Source organism: Diadema setosum, chromosome 13, assembly GCF_964275005.1.
Source record: "Diadema setosum chromosome 13, eeDiaSeto1, whole genome shotgun sequence".
Classification (NCBI taxonomy): domain Eukaryota; kingdom Metazoa; phylum Echinodermata; class Echinoidea; order Diadematoida; family Diadematidae; genus Diadema; species Diadema setosum.
In genome coordinates this window covers 28,334,633-28,355,751 of record NC_092697.1, presented here as the reverse complement: position 1 = coordinate 28,355,751, position 21,119 = coordinate 28,334,633, and the positions used below count along the sequence as shown (strand labels likewise).

The following is a 21,119-nucleotide window of genomic DNA, read 5'->3' as shown; positions in this document are numbered from 1 at the left end:
GAACATTCTAGGGTTGCGAAAATTTCATTGTGCATGAAAATATGAAACGCAACAAACGAAAACATTGTACAAGTTGTAGAAGACACATTCAAACAAGGGCCCCCGAAAAAGGATGCACGACCAGCGGGCGTTAATCCGAATCTAGCAGATGCGACTTTTGCATTCCTTTGGGTTTTGAGCTATCTAAAATTGAAATTCCTGTACATATGACAGTTGTATAATTATTGGTGGGAAAAAAACAAGAAAATGAATTGATAGTTTACACCATTTTGAAAATGCCCAAAGCGAATACGGCTGGTACAACTCATGCATCCTCGAGGGTTATAAAGAGACATTGAAAATGGCCGTCAAAATCTCCACTAAAATGTGGAATAATCTAATTATGAGATTATTCAAGATTTTGGCAAAGTTGAATACATGTATATCAAAAATCCTTAAGGATATCGGATTCAGGACCCTCAAAATATGTTTTAACCATATTGTCCCCCCCCCCCGAAATGTTGGTTACAGCCCGTTATTCCGAAGGTTCGTTATTCCGAAGGCTTTTCAGTCCGAAGATTCTTTATTCCGAAGGTTCGTTTTTCCGAATTTCATTTTCGGATGAACAAATCTTCGGAATAACGAACCTTCGGAATAACGCCACAAATGTTCGGATTAACGAACCCTTTTTCATTTTCGGATTAACGAACCTCTAGGTATAGGGAATTTGCGTGTTTCGGATTAACGAACCTTCGGAATAACGAACAGCACCCGAAATGTTTACCACTCTTGTAAGGAAGTAGAAATTGCAGATTTTAGCGGTCATATTGGCGGCCATCTTGAATATCTCAAAACCCTCAAAGTGCAAGAGTTGTGTCATCCAGATTCAGGTTCAACACGTTCGAAATAATATATGTTAAAACCATCAGAAAACATCGGGCGGACGGTAAAACAAGATTAGGCCCAAAATCCGACTTTTGCACCCAGACTGTATGCCTATCTCGATCTTGTCTGGAGCTATGCAGTGTACTTTCAAACTTTTCAACGTGTTTGACTGTATTTCTGAAAATATCCTCCATGCATTATATCACGTAATGTCTCTTGCTATGATAGCTATCAAAATCGAGGCCATATTCATAAAAAGGCAGCACTCTTATGGTTATCAACGGAAGACGTGTCAAAATATAAACATTTTCTCTATTTGAACCCATCGAATCCATATAGGCTTCTGATATCACCAATATGACCCTTTTATGCGATGATATGTCCAACCAACTGACCAAAACTAACAATGCATGCAGACATGCGCACAAAGTACGTATGATCAATCACACACATTGTATGTATAGTAGAAAGAGAGAGAGAGAAAGGGAGTGTGAGAGAGAGAGAGAGGGGTGGGGGAGAGAAAAGTTGGGAAAAGTTACCAGACATGCTGATTGTGACGCTTTGCACACCACAACTGCTGTCACACACGTACGTCAGCAGCTGTACTTGGGAATTGACGCAGCTGAACGGATGGAGCTAGCTCCATACTGCCGAGCTCGACGAACCTGTACACGTACTAGATTAAAGAGATCTCTTTCTATACACTGGCCAAGACACACATAATTTTCTTTATGATAAGCTTGCTTAATGCCTGTTTTTACTTCATAAAGGTTAAACCGACTATAATAATAGTTCCTGTTGAAGTTAGTAACAATACACGCAATGATCGATGTAACGAAACATTAAATAGGAATGTAGGACGCAACTCATAAGCAGCATATCATGAGAGGGGGATTGTTGCAGATGCATGAAGGGTCCGTCATACTCTGTGCTTGGAGCTCTTTTCCCTATAGGCCTTGCTGTAAAAATTGCCGAAGAGAAGGACCATCGATACTGCGTAGAGGAAGACGGCGTAGTCGAATCCTTTGGGGAAGGAGCAGTCCACGAAGATGTTGACTCCGGTATGGAGGAGGACCATGAAGAACTGTACCTGGAAGTCATTGACAGTGAAAAGGTCAACGGCATTTGAAAGCGTGAAGGGGGTGTACGATCCGAACACCCATCCCACACGTACCCTAACTAAAACTTTGCTTAACAACTTGATTGATTTTTTTTCCCCCGCTGTTCATATACCTTGTAGATGGTAGAGCACTTTATCAATGCTATATCTATTGATATCATTAGGCCTATACTACCGTGAACACTTGATCAGTATTAAACGTTACTAACACTATGATACTGTTAATGGTTATTGTAATTATCTTTTAAATAATGCTATAACCAAAACGCTTTAACCAAGCGTAGCTGACAGTGATAACATTGCCAATTCTGTTTTTTTTTTTGTTTTGTTTTTTTTGATATAGTAAACGTCACCATGGTTTCCTTGAATCAATTTAACGTGGGTGTGTAAAGCCACGGTAGGGAAAAAAGAAGGATATTCTTAGATTTGTGCAGTAAAAAAAAAGGGGGGGGGGGTATCTCCATGAAGTATGTGTACTGACTAAGATGTCCTGAATCTACATTGTCTAACTGAATGATTTTAATGAGATCTTAGGATAGTTTTAAAGTCCGAATAACCATTTCTTTCAAGGCATATTCAAATCAAAATTTATGTGTGCTTATAATAGCATAAACTTCTATTTACATACTACGACACCATATACCTAAACATTGCGCTTCTCCACTATTTCTTATACTCCGCGCTTTCTCTCCTCTACGACTCATTTTTGATACTGCATGTTACATTATACATACAACCTTCTACCTCTCTTTCTCCTCCTTCTCATGAGCCTTTTTTTTATCGTCATTCATCTTCTAGCAGGGCCCCGTTGCTTAAGAAATTCGACATGCGATTAAGCGAAACTTGGGTCATACGCATAGGCCTATATACTGCATCACACTCAACTTCGGTTTCATTATATTATTATTATTATTATTATTATTATTATTATTATTATTATTATTATTATTATCATTATTATTATTATCATTATTATTATTATTATTATTATTATTATTATTATTAATATTATTATTATTAATATTATTATTATTATTATTATTATTGTTATTATTATTAGTATTATCATTATTATTATTATTAATATTATTATTATTAATATTATTATTATTATTATTGTTATTATTATTATTATTATTACTATCATCATCATCATCATCATTATTTTGAGTAAGGCGTCGAGACGCGCAATGTTAAGTTTTCTGCAACGGGGCCCAGAAAACGTAAAATGCACTATTATAAATCGTAAGGAGTAGGTGTCACTACTACGGCATACTAGGTATACATGGTATAGGGCCTATTTACCAGTTGGACCTGTGTCAGATATTTTTTCCATGTAAGATACTTCTGCATATGAGGCCCAAGCGCAGACAGGGCATAGTACGTGTACATCAGCACATGCACCAAACAATTGCACATCGCCAGGAAAAATGCTGTAGGAAAAATGAAAACAAAGCACTGATTGACAAAAATCAAGTTCAGTTATTGAGTTCTGCTTTTGTCATACATGCATTTTCATTATCAACTGTGTTCACTCCATGGATTACTTTGTTCAACTATTGCAAGTCGTTCTACATCTCGCTTTTATTGTATAATTTCAGCCTAAATCTCAAGCAATTTAGATTTTAGACTGAGAACGTGAGGTGTGGTGCATTTTTTGTTCGGTTAGTTTATATTTGAAAACTACAAACAACTGACAAACATTAAAGATTCATGCCGTCCACGTGCTCGACACTGAAAAAAAAAGTCCATGAGTAACAGCCCTCGAGTAATAAAGCTCACCAGTCATACAGCCCATGAACTCGACACACGCATAAAATGCCCAGTAGGCAAGCCCACGAGTCCGACACTAGGCAAATAAAGCCCATCACGTGTCCCACATTAGGGAAAAGGCCCACGAGACCGACACTGCATAAGTTCAGCCCCGTGATATAATGTCGGTCTCTTGGATCTTTTTGCCTAATGTTAGACTCAAAGCCCTTTTCCCCTATTCCGATTGGACTCGTGGGCCTTGTTTGCCTAATGTCAGACTCGTGGACTGTATGACTTGTGGACTGTATGTCCCCTGGACTTGTGACGTGCACAATGTGAATATTCACTATACAAGGCGATTTCTGCTCTAAAAAGGTTTGTTAATCCGAAAATGGAATAAGGTTCGTTATTCCGGAGCACGCAAATTTCCTATACCTAGAGGTTTGTGAATCCGAATTAAACATTCCATTTGTGGCGTTATTCCGACAGTTCATTATAGCAGAAATCGCCTTGTATAGTGAATATTCACATTGTGCACGTCACAAGTCCAGGGGACATACAGTCCACAAGTCATACAGTCCACGATAAAAGATAATAAGCTTATGGTTAATCCAAAGAAATGTGAAGTGATGTTTATTGGTTCACGCCAAAGGCTACAAAGAGTTAATAACCTCTTTAATGATTGCCATGTTTATATAGATGACAGTGAAATTAGAAAGGTTGAAGCTTGTAAGTATTTAGGGGTTGTTATTGACCAAAACCTTTTATGGCATAATCAGGTCGATCATGTTAAGAAAAAAGTTATTAAATGTATGTATCTTCTCAAGAGATTGCGGCCGTATATTAGTAATGACACTGCCTTGTTATTTTATAAATCAGTTTTGCAATGTCACTTTGATTATTGTAGTCCGGTTTGGGCAAATGCCTCCAAATCTTACCTTTCGCAATTACAAATACTACAAAATAGATCACTTCGTATTGTTATGAATGTTGATTATATGCATCCTTCTGATAATTTATATGATACATTGAAATTAGATCGGCTACATGTGAGATGGGCTAAACAACTGGCATGTACAATGTACCGTTCATTACATGAATTATACCCTCCCTATTTAAATCAAATGTTTTGTTTTCGACAGACTGCTTATAGCACAAGGTCCGGCCCGTCCAAATTGAAACTCATTCAACCGAAGACCAACTATGGTAAACGGTCCTTATCTTATCGAGGGGCCAAACTTTGGAATGAACTTCATTATCCCTCTTCAACAATTGTATCAATTGAAGCATTCAAACGCTACGTAAATCACAGCCCCGACATACATATTTTTGCAGGATAATGAGTCAACGAAATTAGTAGATTATTTGAGATTGTACAAGAACGATTTTTCTCACCCATCCCCCACCCCTATTCCTCGATTTTTGATGTTGATTATATTACATGTTTGTATATGGTTTCTAATTTCTTAGTATGTAGGTTTTTTTTGTGTTTTTTTTTTCCTTAGTTAAATTGTATAGCTCATGCCATTCTGGCTTTTTATGTAATTTTAGTTGTATATGATTGATTGATTTGTTGTTTGTACTGATGGCATGTTTTGTATTTTGGTTGGACCCCTGTGAAAACCAGCTTTTAGCTGACCAGGGCAATCCATCCCATGAGTGGAGAATGAATAAATAAAAAAATAAAAAAATCTGAAAAGACCAGGTTCGTTATTCCGAAAAAGAAACAGATTTCGTTATTACGAATGGTCGTCAAGAAGAATATGAAATGAACTTCGTTATTCCAAAGGTTAAAGGGATCGTATAGTTTTGGTTGATACGTAACTTCAGGTTTCTAACATTTTTTGATGAGATAATGAGAAACCTCATATTAGATATGAAAGAGCATGTAATTCTGTGAGGAATCCAACGTTTATTTGATGAAAATTGGTTTTGAAATGGCTGAGATATCCAAAAAAGGGCGATTCTAATACAGTGTGGGACCCACACTTTATTACGATCGCTTTGTTTTACTTTGTTTTTGGATGTTTCAGTCATTCCAAACCCGATTTTTATCAAATAAACTTTGAATTCCTCTTCAAATGGTATGTACTATATCATAAGTGTTTTCTTGGTATCTCACAAAAAGTTTAAAGCCCAATTCTCATCTCCACCAATACTGTACCATCCCTTTAATCCGAAAAACGAACAGACGGTCCATACTAACGAACCTGCGGAAAATCGAACCTTATTTCATTTAAGGAATCTTCGGAATAACGAACCTTCGGAATCAATAACTTAAATCATTTCCCGCGTTAACGAACCTTCGGAATAGAGAATCTTCAGGAAAATGAACCTTATTTCATTTTCGGATTAACAAACCTTCGGGATAACGAACCTGCGGAAAACCGAATTGTAACCGGAATTTCAACTATGCTATAGACCTATGCACTATCACTTAACTTTATTCACAGCCATGCCTTCCGAATGCAGTGGACTCCGTTATAAAGAAGTCCTTGGGACTTGCATTTTTTTTTTTCGTTATATCAAAATTTCGTTATAACCGAACAAATAAACAATAAAGAACAAAGGACGGGTAATTGTGCGGCCTGAATTTTTACTTCGTTGTAACCCGAATTTCGTTCTAATCGTGTTCGCTATGACGGGAGTGCACTGTACCGCGGTTCAGTGGAAAAGACCAGGGACTCTCGACCGTGAGGTCCAAGCCATGATTCGAGTTCGTTAGGCAGCAGCAGCCTCGTGTCTGTAGGCAATGCCTTCAGCTGTATCTTTATTGCCCATCAGTCCTTTGGATGGGGGGGGGGGGGGGTTAACCAATTGAGGACAGACTTATTTTGCTACGACATGCATTTCCCAAAGACACTTGCTCGAGTATACACCAGACTCGTCCTCGACGGGTTAAAGCCGTCAATCCTGTAGTATAATTTCTAATGTGAATGCTTCGTTATAGTGGGCCTACGTTAAAATAACTTGAAACAAACGCACAATGTCGATAAAAACCACAGCAGACCATCAGGTATCCCGTTTAGTAATTTAGTGCTTGGTCTCTTTTTGTTGCTTGTTGTAGTTTTATTTGTTTTGTTTTGTTTTTTGTTTTTTTTTTTGCTTTTGCTTTTTTGGAGATGGTGGTCGAGGAGGAAGAGGGTAGAGGGATGGGTGAGAGGATGGCATCTATTTTACATGGAGAATGCGAATAGCCGAGATCACTCACACTGCCCGCCGGCGACGAACTTCACCCCAAGCCACCAGTTAACGATCATGGTACTGTGATGGTAGACGTGCAAGAAGGTGACCTGGTTGTTCTTCTTGCGTAGGATGAAGAACACCGTGTCGAGGAGCTCGATGATCTTCGAGAAAAAGTACCACCAGCACACGTTGGCCATCTGGAAAAGATTTTTAGATCGTTGGTCAGGAGAAACTTATTCAGACAATTACGTAACCAGTTCATTTATTAATTGCAGCACGAAAGCAACAAAATGTTTACAAAAATATCATTTAGGTACCCTAAAAGGACTAGATAATAAAACTGAGTGAAAATCTATAAGAACACATCTCCTGCAGCTGTTAGTGGACTTAAACCAACGACCTTGATATTGTGAGTTCATGGGGGGAGGGGGCATTTCATGAAGCGTTGTGATCGGATATTCTTTCCTGACAAATTTGCTCTTAGCCAATCTGATGCAAGGACTTCAGGAGCGTATAAAACTTGATCAGAAAAAAAAAATCTGACAAAACACTTCATGAAATGCACCCCCCCCCCCGAAAATTGCGCCATCGTCGAACGTGGATCCTTGCGAAGTTATAATGTCCTAATATAGGTAAAAGCGTATATTGTTATAAATTACATTTTTATACTTAAGGACTTTTTTTGTAGTATCTTGATTGATGTTTAAACAACAAAAAAGCATATGTACAAGATTTTTTTTTTTCATACTTATCATACTGTGATTTTCAAGGTGTTGGGATTGTGGTTTGTACGGCCGAATGGAGGTTGGTTTCTTGAGAATAGGGTAGGGGTGGGTGCAGCAGGAGGAACCATGGCCGGTCATCGGTTAAAGTAATTCCTGACTCAGAAATTTGTCGAAATCAGGATTGTCAGTTTTTTTGTAAAGTATCAAAATTAATGGTTGTTTCTTTTCCTACAGCTTAAAAATCACATGCTACAGTAGACTAGTATTTATTCATTGTTCATTCCAATCAATTAAGCATTCGTCAGTATGTGTTGCTACGTAGAGCAAGTCTTTGGCAATACAGCATACGTATATAGATTTTGCTATGAATATACGTTACAGAAACGGGATAGGAGAGGGAATGCAGGCCTTAGGCCGATTTTCAGATGTATCGATTGGTTTTCTTTTTCATCATCCCAGGACCTATAAAAACAATCAACTCAATCCACCTGTACATTGCAATAGTCTGTAGGTGAGACATCAATTCTTGTTATATCATGCAACACAAGCCTCAGGCAAGCTTTCCTGGTTGTCATGAGCAACCGTTTTTGCGTTTGTTTTTGATAATACTGTATAAATTACGCATTTTATTACAATTAATTTCATTTGCGTTCCACACAAATTACATTTGTAGCATACATATGCAGAGATCAATGAGTGGTATCCCACTAAACTATTTGAAAATTCAGTGTACACAGATTTCAGAAATTTCATAATACAAAATTATTATATATCGGTCTAGAGTACATTACATTCATTATTGGAGGACTAAGATTATGTGGGGAACTTCAGAAAAGCAGATGCATATGGAGGTAGGTCCCCCTCCCCCCCCCCAAAAAAAAAAAAGGTCTAAAAAATACTTCAGAGTCGCATGATATCGGCACTAAAGTGAACAGCTCTTCAGATATTGGCTGTCAAATTGATTACCTCTTGATTGGTAGAGGTCAAGGAACTTTCGTGTTGGTCATGACGAGTACATGTACTTGGTTGATTCAAGGAGGTTCAAGAGATGGAGTTTCCAATGAATATGATTATTCAAACATCTGTCAGTTTGCGAAGTACACCTTGGGCGTCAACTTTATGAATTCTTGTTAGAGGTCAAGGGACTTTCATGTTGGACATATTATGAGTCATTATGATATATCAATGAGGTTCGAGAGATGCGCAAGTTCCAACTGGCTAAAATGTGCATCCTTCGTTAGAGTTTAGTTCTGTATGAATAAATGTCAGATTAGTGCCATGGCATGTCCAGTCGAGAAATTCCGATTCTTTTGTCAACATTTGCGCTTTTTTTCGCGCCTCCCTTTGTCGTTAGGATTAAACATTATAATAGCTCATCATTAAAAGCATATAATAGAGACGGCGAAAAGTATCAAGCTACCATCATAGAGACACATCTTTATTATAGACAGTGGCTGGTCATTATACAATGAAACATCAATCAATTGTCTTCCTATCTGTGAGGCATAGATCAAGTTTGGCACGTACTTCAAATATTATTGAGTGGCGTCATCGAATTAAAAATGAAAAGATAGTTGCGCTGTGACTCTGTTTGGCTGATTCCATAATTCTTACCCTTATCGCCAAGGGATCATTGCTGTAGTTGACGGGGTCGCACAAATAGTTGTAACCGGACAGCCAGGATGCCATTCGAAACTATATGCAAACAACAGTAAACAACAGCAAAGCAAAAACATGACTTTGTGTGAAAAAGTTGGTGTACTGTATCTCAGAATTTAAATATTTGAGATATTTTCTCTGACTACTGAAAAATAAACTATCACCAATCCTGTTCCCAACATACAGACTAGCAGACTTCCTTACTGGGAGTACGGTTTGAGAGTATTTTTATGATGTTTTCGGCAAGCTCGTACACAAGCTCTGTAATAATAATGATAGTAAGAGTGTTATGCAAGAAAAAAATATTCTCCGGACGATTTAGGTAGAAACGATTGCTTGGTCTTGTTCAAATATATCTTCTCCTAGCTCTGAAGAATTAGCTGGTTGTGATAGATATTGAAAAATGCCAACTTTGGACTCAATCTACCGATAACTATAATTCAGTGGTAGATAACGAAGGTACACACTGCTAAATTCCTGGATACTTGTAGCTAAGTGGACGACCTCGAGGCCTGGGAACTATTGAGAATATTATGAATGGACTGCTCTGCTCGACTTTGAACGTAGATTATGTCATTGTATGTACATGATGTAATGCATTGTTTGGGGGTAAGACGAACATGTAAAATATGCGTTTTGTTTTGACAGTCAGAACAAGAACCTGCTTTAGACATTCGAGTATTTACAACAAGAAGAATACTGAGGGAGGGACCAAGGAGATTTAAGAGATGGAGTAACAACAGTCTTATTCCATTTGATACCACGTTTAATGCCGAGACTCAGAAATATTTGAAGTATGTGTTAAATTCTTGGAGCTGCTCCACGATTAGGAAGACAATATCGGTTCAAATGTCATTGCATTGACGACTATTATAGGCACTCTCCATACCAAAGAAGATAATCTATGTCTTTGTGATGGTATTTATTTTTCGTCCATTCTAATGAAACATTATAGAGGTCCATATTACAGACACGGGAATATGTAAATAAAGATTGCCCAAAAATTGATGAAATTATAATGAAAATTACTCGACTTTACACTCATCTAACATACAAATGAATAAACAACTATATTTGAAGATAATACAATACTAGTTTCATTTGTCGAAAAAGATCGAAAAAATGATAAAATCGGCTTTCCAGTACGAGTACAGGTTCAAATATTTTCACGACATACCGCTCAGACTTACACTTTTGCATGATTATAATCTTGGACGAAATTTACTTTCGTCTCATTATGCTTTATCAGTAACTCTCTGCGTGCCCCATTAATTTCTTGTTCATTATAAAGGTATGTGTGTGAAATTTGTGCATAATTTGACTCATTTTTCCAGAAGGGGTTAAGTGAAAATATAGCCCACATTATGTTAGCGTTCAAAATGAATCTATATTATAGATTGCTCTTGAAGACGGCGGCATGTTCTAAAAGCATTTTGAGACTGAAGAATACTACATTGTATACTAAAAGTGAGGAAACTTGAAGGTCGAATTGTAGGATGCAGTAGGCATGATAAGTGGTCCCATGGCCTTAATATGTTGTTATCATGTTATGTTGTACACCAAGTTTCCTAAGCAACGAAAGTTGACGTGTCTCATCAAGCTTGCAATGAAATGCAATAAATTATCAAAGCAATAAATTATCATTAAATTAATAATTAATGATAAATTATCATTAAATATAGATAAAACGTGTTTTATAAACTTCAATACTTCATATTTGCAACCGATAATGCCTAATAACATTATTATTGATGGTATGCCCATTATTGGAAAAAAATCAACCAAGTTCTTAGGGGTAACCCTTGACTCCAACTTAAATTGGAATAACCACATTGACAATATAACCACATTAATATCCAAAGCCATTGGAATACTTCGGAGATTAAAATATTTGGTAACGGAAAAAGTACTCATTATGTTATACAATGCATTAATCTTACCGTACATTAATTATTGTAATGTTGTCTGGGGAAACTGTAATAAAACCAAAGTAAATGTTATTTTTCTTTTACAGAAAAAGGCAATAAGAATATGTACCAACTCACATTATCTAGAACATACTGATCCATTATTCCTTAGACTAAAAGTTCTTAAAGTTGACGATATACACAAATTTCAAACAGCAATATTTATGTTCAAATACACGCAAAATCTACTCCCACTCTTCCACAACGCATTTTCCCTTAACAGGGATGTCCATGCTTACCCCACGCGCCATCGTAATGATTTCCATTTGAATAACCCTAAACTCCTATTAGCTCAAAAATCAATTCGGCATAACGGGCCTGATACTTGGAATTCACTCCCTCTCCACATAAAACAGTGCACATCTCTTTATTCCTTTAAGGCAAATACAAAGAAATATTTCTTGGCACAATATCATACGGTACAGTAATCATTAAACATGTACCTCTTATACTCAACAACAAGGCAATATTTGGTCCACCCCCTTTTCCTTTTCTTTTACTTTGCTGCTTGACCCTTCGCCCATATCATAACATATCCAATCATTTTCTTAGAAGTGCTGACCATCAACACTTTCGCGCTTCATCACCTGCACATGCACTCACAGGCACCACTCCTGTTTACCAAGTAATTGTATAAAACTGGATTTACACGCACTTTAACATGGCCCATCTGTATTAGTGTTCAAGTACTACAATAAAAAATGGTAATTTAACTCTGGCTGTCCGTCTGTTCAAGCACGGCTTATAACGGCGGCCCTCTGCATCATATGTATATATTATATATTGTACTGTGAATTAAGTCATTATTGGATATATAAACATTTTGTATGTTATTTAACGTTTCATTTGTCTTTACATACAAAATATGACTTACTATGTAATATGTCAATAATTTTCAGAATTGTATTTGTGTAATTGGACCTGCCTTTGTTATTTTTGTTATTCTGAAAGAAAATATGAAATGCAGAAAATAAAATCTTTTCAAACAAAAAACAAAAACAAATGAATAAGACTTTACTAAATAGCGCATAACATCCTGACAAAATCTTGATAAAATCAATATTATTCACTCCGCTCCTTTCTTACCTGTGTCGTCTAACAGAAAGTTCTCAAATTTGATTTGATTTGCTTTGTGAGTTCGTCCTTTTTTAATGTTATTCCGTTCATCTAAACCAAACAGCTGCTTTAGTACACCAGATGGTTCAATACCCCTTAGTGGAGAAAATGTAATCAAGTGATGGTACCTCGTAGAACATGTATACTGACAAGAGCACGAGGGCGGTATTGTAGACGACGAGTACGGGCTTTAGATCGAATGGCTTTCGGCTCTCCATCGCCTTGGGAACGATCCAGAGCATAGCGAAGTACGCCAGCAAAATGAGAGCGCATGGCAATGGGGATTGCAGCAACAGCCAGCTCTCTACCCTGGGATCTGATGTTCGCAGAAATGAGATGGTGATATAATACAATCCAACAAAATGAAACAATACAGAGATACACAGCAGCAAAATGAGCACGAACTTTCTGCATTATAAGAATATTTTGCAATATGATAGATTTATTTCGAAAGGTTATGGTAATTAAATGTCATTTCGATAAAAAAGATTACTTTAGTAATTGTTCTACAGTACTAGTAATTTGGTTTTTCATTAACATGTAATGGTAAAATGTATGTATAAATTACTGTTCAAAACAGTTGTCTATATTAATTTATCTAATTGCCTAATGTTATGTTACCTCTTTAAATTACTGTACTTGTTATTCTTTGTTTGGGGGCTTTGAATTTGTAACTGATTGCATGCAGAAATAAATCAAATCAAATAAAAGCAGAATATAGGGGCCTACGTATCAATTTAATACTATTCTATATTGAAATATGAAAGGTCATAGAAGTATCCGTAAATATAAAGGAAAGTTAGGAAGGAGAAGATCTTCTATAATTATTTTCTCTACAGGCCTACATTATTTTACTATCTTATGACATTGCATAATGGGGTGCACTTCGTGAGCTCGACACCCAAGAGTTATAATTAAGCCCACGAGTTCTCCAGTCCAAGAGCCCACGAGCTATAAACTACAGTATATGAACGGGTCCCATGAGCTCAACATCAATTAATATAAGCCCACGAGCCATGTTACTGTTCACTACCTCGACGGTATAGGCGAATGAGCTCGACACTATGCAAACAAGGTCCACAATCTCGACACGAGGCAAACAAGCGCACGAGACCGAAATTATTATACATCACTGATCTTAATGGACCTTTTTCCAATGCCTATAGCTCGTGGGCTGTATGACTCGTAGCTGTTGAGCTCGTGGGATGACCCACATAATATTGCAGTCTTCTTATATTATTATATTATATTATATTATATTATATTATATTATATTATATTATATTATATACACATCATTCATCGATGGCGGCACCAAAACTGTCCGAATTTCCTCAAACTTCCTCTCTTCTGATGTGTTCCACAATTTTGCTGCATTTTGCTGAATTTATTTTTGGATAATCTCCCTAAAGAGAGCCCTTCATCTATTTTCTTACAAGGTGTGTTTAGAGGTCATAATCAATATAGTTTAGTGGCGGTGTCTTTCGAGCGCCATATCAGGTATCAATTTGATCATGATTATACTACATTAAACTAGTAATCCAGCCTGCTCTTTAAGGTTACTCTTTATTTACTTTGGTAAATGTTTTACCTTACTCTTACTCACCTCCTTTGGCAAGGATCGAGAGATAGGTTTCTGTAATACGTTGGGTAAGAGACATCCTTCTGGTTTTGTCTTTTGCTGTGCTTTCTTCTTTAATGGTTGTCTGGACTGTTACCAAAAGAAAGGCACTTGAAATGATAACCAAATAATAATAGGAATACATTCACCTACATAGGCGTATTTATAGCCACCTTTACTGTTAATGATTAATTGACATGCAATGTATATCATCAGACGATGTTACTCTGTAATGATAATAAGGTTTTTATTTATCCAGGGTAGCCTCAGTGTTGCCACTGCTCTACCAGAGGGCCCTGCCATTGTTATTACCCCAGCGTTGCCAGGTCCCCATTTATACACCTGGGGTCGAGAGGGACAATTGTGGGTAAAACAACTTGCCCAAGGACGTAAGCACTGGGCGGGAATCGAACACGGGTCCTCCGATCGGGAGTCGGAAGTCTTATCCACTATGCCACAGCAATCTATTGACTGGATTGATGCTAATAATATCCCCAAAATGAGGATCCTCTTTCGGGATCGCGCGCACGTTTGCAGTTAATCTCATTGGTTTCGATGAAATGGAAACGACATAAATATTAGCAGATACAATTATCTTGAGCGTCACTAATAATCTTGTTGTGATCTTTCGACTAAAAAACCTGTCATAAGATTTTGAGAAGTATAACGAGATGAGATGGATTACTAAAACGAAATGTCTTTTTTTTTCCCCCGAAAAGGTTACTTACGGCATGTTCTCAATTCACGATTTAATTAGAAGTTAAAACTGCTGGACCATGTATGTCTGTTTCTATATTTCACGTATTAACCAAAACTGCATGAGATGTGTAAGTTATGCAGCCCCCCCCCCCCCTGCTCTATATTCTTCCTGGCGTTCCGTCTGTTAGTAGTCCGCATATCAGGAGTTTAGTTAATCATTACCACGGTTGATTCAAAACTTATCGTGAAGCTGGCCATTCTCAGTGTGTGGAATGGCAAGGTCAGTGCGTTAAAGCCGAATGTTTTCAAATCACTCCATTCACCACCACGGTGATCCACGTGCGTCTCGAGAGAGTTGGTCATGGAGGGACCAAGTCCCGTAACGTGTTTTAGTGACAGTGTTGAATCAGTGTCACAACCAAAGTCGAAATGATAGATGAAGACACTGCACTGACTTTTTAAAAAGTAAACTAAATTCCATTCTTTCGTTATTTCCATCATCATCTAACCCCCCCCCCCCCAAAAAAAAGAAAGGAAGAAAAGGTTAGAGTACAAAGTACAATTAAGCAAAAAGTAAAATACATTGTATGTGATACACTATAAAGAATAGTACTTAATGTATATGCAAATGAATGCATAATTATCAATATAAAACAATGTATATTTTGCGGAAATGACATTAGGAAGTAAATTAAGTGATGGGAAAGAGTGATCCACTAAAAAGTAGTTTGCATAGACGTGGATCCTTCGGTAAACAATTTGCATATCGATCTGTCCAAAATGTATCTATGTTGAATAAATTATTTTGTCAATAGTATACTTGAATAGCGCGAAAATGATACATGATTTGAATAAGATATCAACGTCAGGATTGCAGCAATGTTCAGACAATATCCATTTAGTTATAGTTAATAAGTGAGTGCAAAATGATATTAATAAAATTATGAAGGTGAATCTATCCTTAACATGCCCTGTAAAGGTGGAACAGCTTCAAGAGCACCTATAATATTGTTGGATCCTATAATTTAAATTCCGCGAGATTACCTGTTGTTGTTTTTTTATTCTACGTAACGTCTAGTGTGTTTGATACAGGAAGGGTATACTTAAGTGAAGAAACACAGATGTGTCAAAACACAGTAATTGCACTGAATGTCGAGTACCTGTATAAAACCAGAAATTTTCGCGGCATAAATTTTCGCGAATTGTCACTATAGCATTCAATACGTAAGTATAGTGTAGACAAGAATTAACTTACTTGCATTTTAATTTCGCGGATCTTGGCTCCTCAAGAAGTTCACACAAATTTCATGCGCGGGAAAAATTCTGGTTTTACAGTACCCGGGGAGGTTGAAATACCATGTTGTAATGAAAGCACGCATTTTTTTTTTTCACGCCTTGAATGACGCATCAGGTTATAGGGCAAAGTCAGCCATATATATTTCTATACCTTCATATATTACTGACAACAGATTTATTGATAGATATCATATCTATACATATATATCTATGATGTATGTATAATATCAGTGATTCGAGTCGTGGACATGGCTACATAAAGAACGTTGAATACCAGACTATCCTTTCTCGTAGTATTGTGATGTAGATGGACGCCATACAACTAAGACCATGAAGACCGTATGTGAAGGGATTTTCAGGCTAAAAGCACGAAATTATAACAGTAAAAAGACATTGTTTCGTCTAGACAGATTCCTCCAAATCACCTACGAATTTTTCTCCACGAAGATGTAGGAGTTATCGCAGTCGTCAGCTTTGTATCTTATACATAGGAATGTTCCATCTTCAATCAGGTACGACAACTGAAGTACGATTACAAGAACCGGTAGAAAACGTCTAACATGATAATGATATGCCTTGCTCTAGATACATTCTCAGTCAATACTGATTTTCGCATGAATGCACACGTATAAAGCAGATGAGTTGATCCGGAGGGTAAAAAAAAAAAAGAAATCATGTTGAATGACAAATAGCGACAATGTATTATAACATTGAGGTAAAATATATTGGAATGCTGTGAATCTTACCCTGTCAGTTGTTCCACCGTGAAGCACAATCATTGTATGATATACCCGACGAAGTCGCTCGACGTATACAATACTTGTGCCACTGAAGCGCAGTGTTTCTTGACTCACAAGTAGATTATTGAGTAGCAAAGTTAATGTGCACACAAGTTATATAACTTTATTGGGGGGGGGGGGGGGGAGGGGACAAACCCAGAAGACTGTCAGTGTGGATCATTGTCAGGGATGCGTGGGGGAATGGAATGTGCCATCTGTTTCCCCCTTCCATGCACAGTTTGTGTGTGTCTACTGTTCATGAATAATGAATTAATTCATTGGTATGTCTGCATGATAAAATCATGGACCTACTACACATGGACATTCATCTCTCGTAGAATTAATTCAAACACCTGTTTCTGTCAAAAGCGTCACAATAACATTCTATTAAAGATTCTTTCCTGATATGAACTCATCGTGCATCACCGACAGTCAGCCTGGATTAGAAACAAGAGGACGCTTTGAGATATCTAAAAACTACATGCGCAGAAGATAAGAACTCTCTTAAATCAAGAAAAATGCATGTGCAGTTGTAGTATGCATTGGGAAATCGTCGCTCAGTTAATTTAATTTGCGAAATGCACTTACTTTACGAGAGAAAGCAAGTATTTCGGCAAGTTGGTTGCAATTTGTAATCTAATTTTTCCCATTTTCACTCATTGTTTCAGAGTGATTATGGACAGTAATGGTAGACGACATGTATGTCTTACCATTAAGCAACTTTAATGCGCATCCACAAGCGTCCACTTCAATAATTATTAATTTTGTGACACGAAATTTGTCATGATTGACCGTTGAGGTTTGCTGCTCCCTATCATTGTCGATTTTCCAAAGGCAGTTTAGTCTGAAAAGTCACTCAGCGACATAAAATCGGAATGAGGGAAATGGTTCTTTTTGTCAGTGACGATGCACGATTACACATTGAATGTACTCATCAAGATGCACATAATCAGGTGGCGGTTATGCAGGTCGGATCAAAGAAAGACCTCCGTTCATAGTCCATGTGTGTAGTATAAGTCCATGGTATTGGCGATAATTGGCAAATGATTCCTATTCACGCTACGAAATTTGGCCCGAAAATATTGTGAAAGAAAGAAGAAAATGAGTGTATCTGAATTTTTACCCTGATATCGGCTTTAAAATGAGGTGTTTTCCTTATTTTTCTCTTAAAAATAATCTTGAAAATCTTACAAAACAACAACAACACTATGATGATCATTTTTAATCCAATTCAAACTGTGATTTTCACTTCTTTCGACAGAATGTACAAAAATATGAAAATTTGACTTGCATTTCAAATGACACACAGGAAACAAGGAATAACATATTCATGTCAAGTCCTAGGTTCAAATTCCTGAAATTCATGCTAATTATATTTCCTTCTTCAGGATTATTTCATTTTGAAAGTTGACACACATTGATCCTTGTAGTCCCCCTCGACTTCGATAGACCGAAATTTCGTATCATTCTCCAATATGTAAAATTTCTTAATGGACGAGTTTTCAACATCAACAACAACAACAACAACAACAACAACAACAACAACAACAACAACAACAACAGCAGCAACAACAACAAGAACAAAAACAAACAAACAAACAAACCTATGCGTTCCCAAGACTCGACGCTTCACCTCTTCATCCTGTTCGAAGAAATGAAAATCACAGGTAAACTCCAGACACACGTACAAACCACACGATATACTTGTTCGGTTTATGCACTGTTTTGTTTGTTGGTTTTTTTGTTTTTCTTATTGTCTATTTCAGTCATAACTTGGGGAGGGTTGGGGGTCAGCTCTAACAATGATTAATATATGCACTGGCATAGCAATGAACGTATCTAATTTCACAACCCATAAACTCATTATTTCTTCCTATCTTCGAAGCCCCCAGTCAAGGCCGACAGATGTTATTAGCATCTTCGTTCTGTAATTGAATCGTTGGTCATCTATTAGGGCTGTCACTAACAGTGACATTGTGCTTTTAGCAGGACTTAGGCCTATACCTTTAAAAAATTAGCAGTTAACATGTCATGGAAATTTCATTTTTGTTTACGCGATATAAAATTATGGATTTCGAGATCCCCTTTTCAGCACAGAAACTTACCAAGTAGAGAGAGAGAAAGAGAGAGAGAGAAAAAAGAAGAAGATCTCAAGGTATTGCGACGACAGCTTATTCCTGAAATGAGGTTTGGGTAGGTTTCTTGAGATCGGGAGTTGGAATGATAATCAGCAGCTGAAATATAGACCTATTAAACGTTTGTTAAAGGGGAGAATTGAGCAGTGTTCCGTCTTTAGGGGCTTCAAGGCAGGAAAAGCCTGTAAAAGTTAAAGGACAAGTTCACCTTCATAACATCATAAGGATTGAGAGAATGCAGCAATATTAGTATAATAGAACTATATCAGTGAAAGTTTGAGGAAAATTGGACAATCGATGCAAAAGAATTTTTAAAATTTTTGTGTTGGAACCGCTGGATGAGGAGACTACTAAGGCTCGTGATGTCATATGAGTACAGCAGTATAAAGAAAATGTAAAGAAAACTCAACATATTTTCACTTTTTTTCGCATAATAAAAGAGCACTTGACTTGCCTCTTTCTAAAGGCAATGGGAATAATATTACCCATAGCATGTGTCAGTAACAAGTCAATGGAATGTGTACTTTTTTCAAAAGATGAAATTTTGTGAAATTCTCTTTATAGTTTCCTTATATTGTTGTACGAATGTGACATCATAAACTGCAGTAGTCTTCTCATCCAGCGGTGACTGCACAAAAACTTCAAAAATTCATAACTTTTGAAGGGATTGTCCGATTTTCCTCAAACTTTTAATGATGTGTTCTACTAATATTGCTACATTCTCTCAACCCTTATGTTAATAAAGGTGAACTTGTCCTTTAAGCACGCAAACACAGTTGGGGGGGGGGGGGGCAGGAATTTAGGCAGTCCCGAGAAAGGGGAAGGGAGGGAACGAACATACGTGTACCCTAAATACTACTCAGTAAATGGTATAACAGCAAATAGGAAGACCGGGTCTTTGGCACAACTCAAAATAGGCCATTAAAACTTGAACTTGAACTTATGATTGATGTGAAGTGAAGAAAACTCACTTGGCATGAAATTATTGTCGCGTCCGTCGCTCTAACTAAGCTGGTGATTTTCCAGGGGTTTAGAGGTGGTAGGCCTATAGTTGTTGTAGTTGTCTAAACTATGATTATCATGATAATGGCATTTGTTTACAAACCTGTATGCTTTGGAATTAACGTGACAACCGTCTGCAACCTCTCGTCGTCACCACGATCAAAATGCATATACTTAGCATTGTCATGTGGACGTAAGTGGCGCTACGGTACAACGTACATGACCATTGTGCAGAAGGCTCTGTCATTGTGCCATACCCCTGTGCCGCAGCACTGCCGTAGCTGACCGTGGCTGGAGTATAAGCATTGAGCCTCTCCACAGTCCGGTAGTAAGACGGATTGATTGATTGCAACTAAACGGACATAGCCTTAGCTAGGATCTATGTCACTCTTGATTCGCCTTTTTTTTGTTTTGTTTTTTTTGAAAAGTGATTTGCAAGCACAATATTAAGCCAAACGGAATTGGTAAACAGTGGCGGATGCAGGCGGGGGGCGCATCGGGCGCGCCCCCTTTATTTTTTGTTAAAACAAGAAAACTAACAAGAAAAAAGTGGGGGGGGGGGCGTAGCCCCCCTTTAATTATTTTGTAAAGGCGCCCCTTCTTTTATTGAACTCCTGGATCCGCCCCTGGTTCATGTTCGTTAAGGAAACTACAATGTCGTCAGAGACTCCCCAATAATCATACCTCTAATACGGAAAAGCCTTCTACCCACCCCCTCCCCCTTATTGGACCCCTTACTGGGTAGACTGACTCTACCCAACGTCCTTTGTAGCAGGGGGTCGGACCAGTTAAAAGTGTATATCTATAGAGTCTGAAAAGTAGAGTAAATTTCATAAGCGCAACAGCAGGTAATATCATTGTACTTAGTATAACCAAGGAGGTTTTATACATGGAGTAACAACAGTTTTATTCCTTTGATCTCATGTTTGATACCGCCACTAAGAAATATTTTAAGTATGTGCTAAACTGGAGCTGCCTCACAGATAGGAAGACAATTGACTAGTGTCTAATTGCATAATCACTTTCAAAGGAAGATAATTATGTCTTTGTGATGGTAATTACTTTTCGCTACTCCTTTTTAATAAAAGGTAGGTGGTACAGACACGAGGATGCGCGAACAGAAGTAGTAGGTCTAGGCTTTCCTGCAAGAGATATTGTTTGAAGCGGAGTGTATGAATGGAAGGATTAACGCGTGACA

The 21,119-nt window shown here is 37.4% G+C and overlaps 1 protein-coding gene across 1 annotated transcript; it reads right to left on the bottom strand.

The window, feature by feature from the left end:
• Positions 1-1,783: 1,783 nt before the first annotated feature.
• LOC140236906 (very long chain fatty acid elongase 4-like) lies at positions 1,784-14,050 on the bottom strand. Its single transcript, XM_072316841.1, has 6 exons — positions 13,996-14,050; positions 12,518-12,705; positions 9,262-9,342; positions 6,948-7,119; positions 3,290-3,417; positions 1,784-1,954 (listed from the first exon to the last, which is right to left on the bottom strand). The coding sequence occupies exons 1-6, from the start codon at positions 14,048-14,050 to the stop codon at positions 1,784-1,786; spliced, it is 795 nt and encodes a 264-aa protein (XP_072172942.1).
• Positions 14,051-21,119: the final 7,069 nt, after the last annotated feature.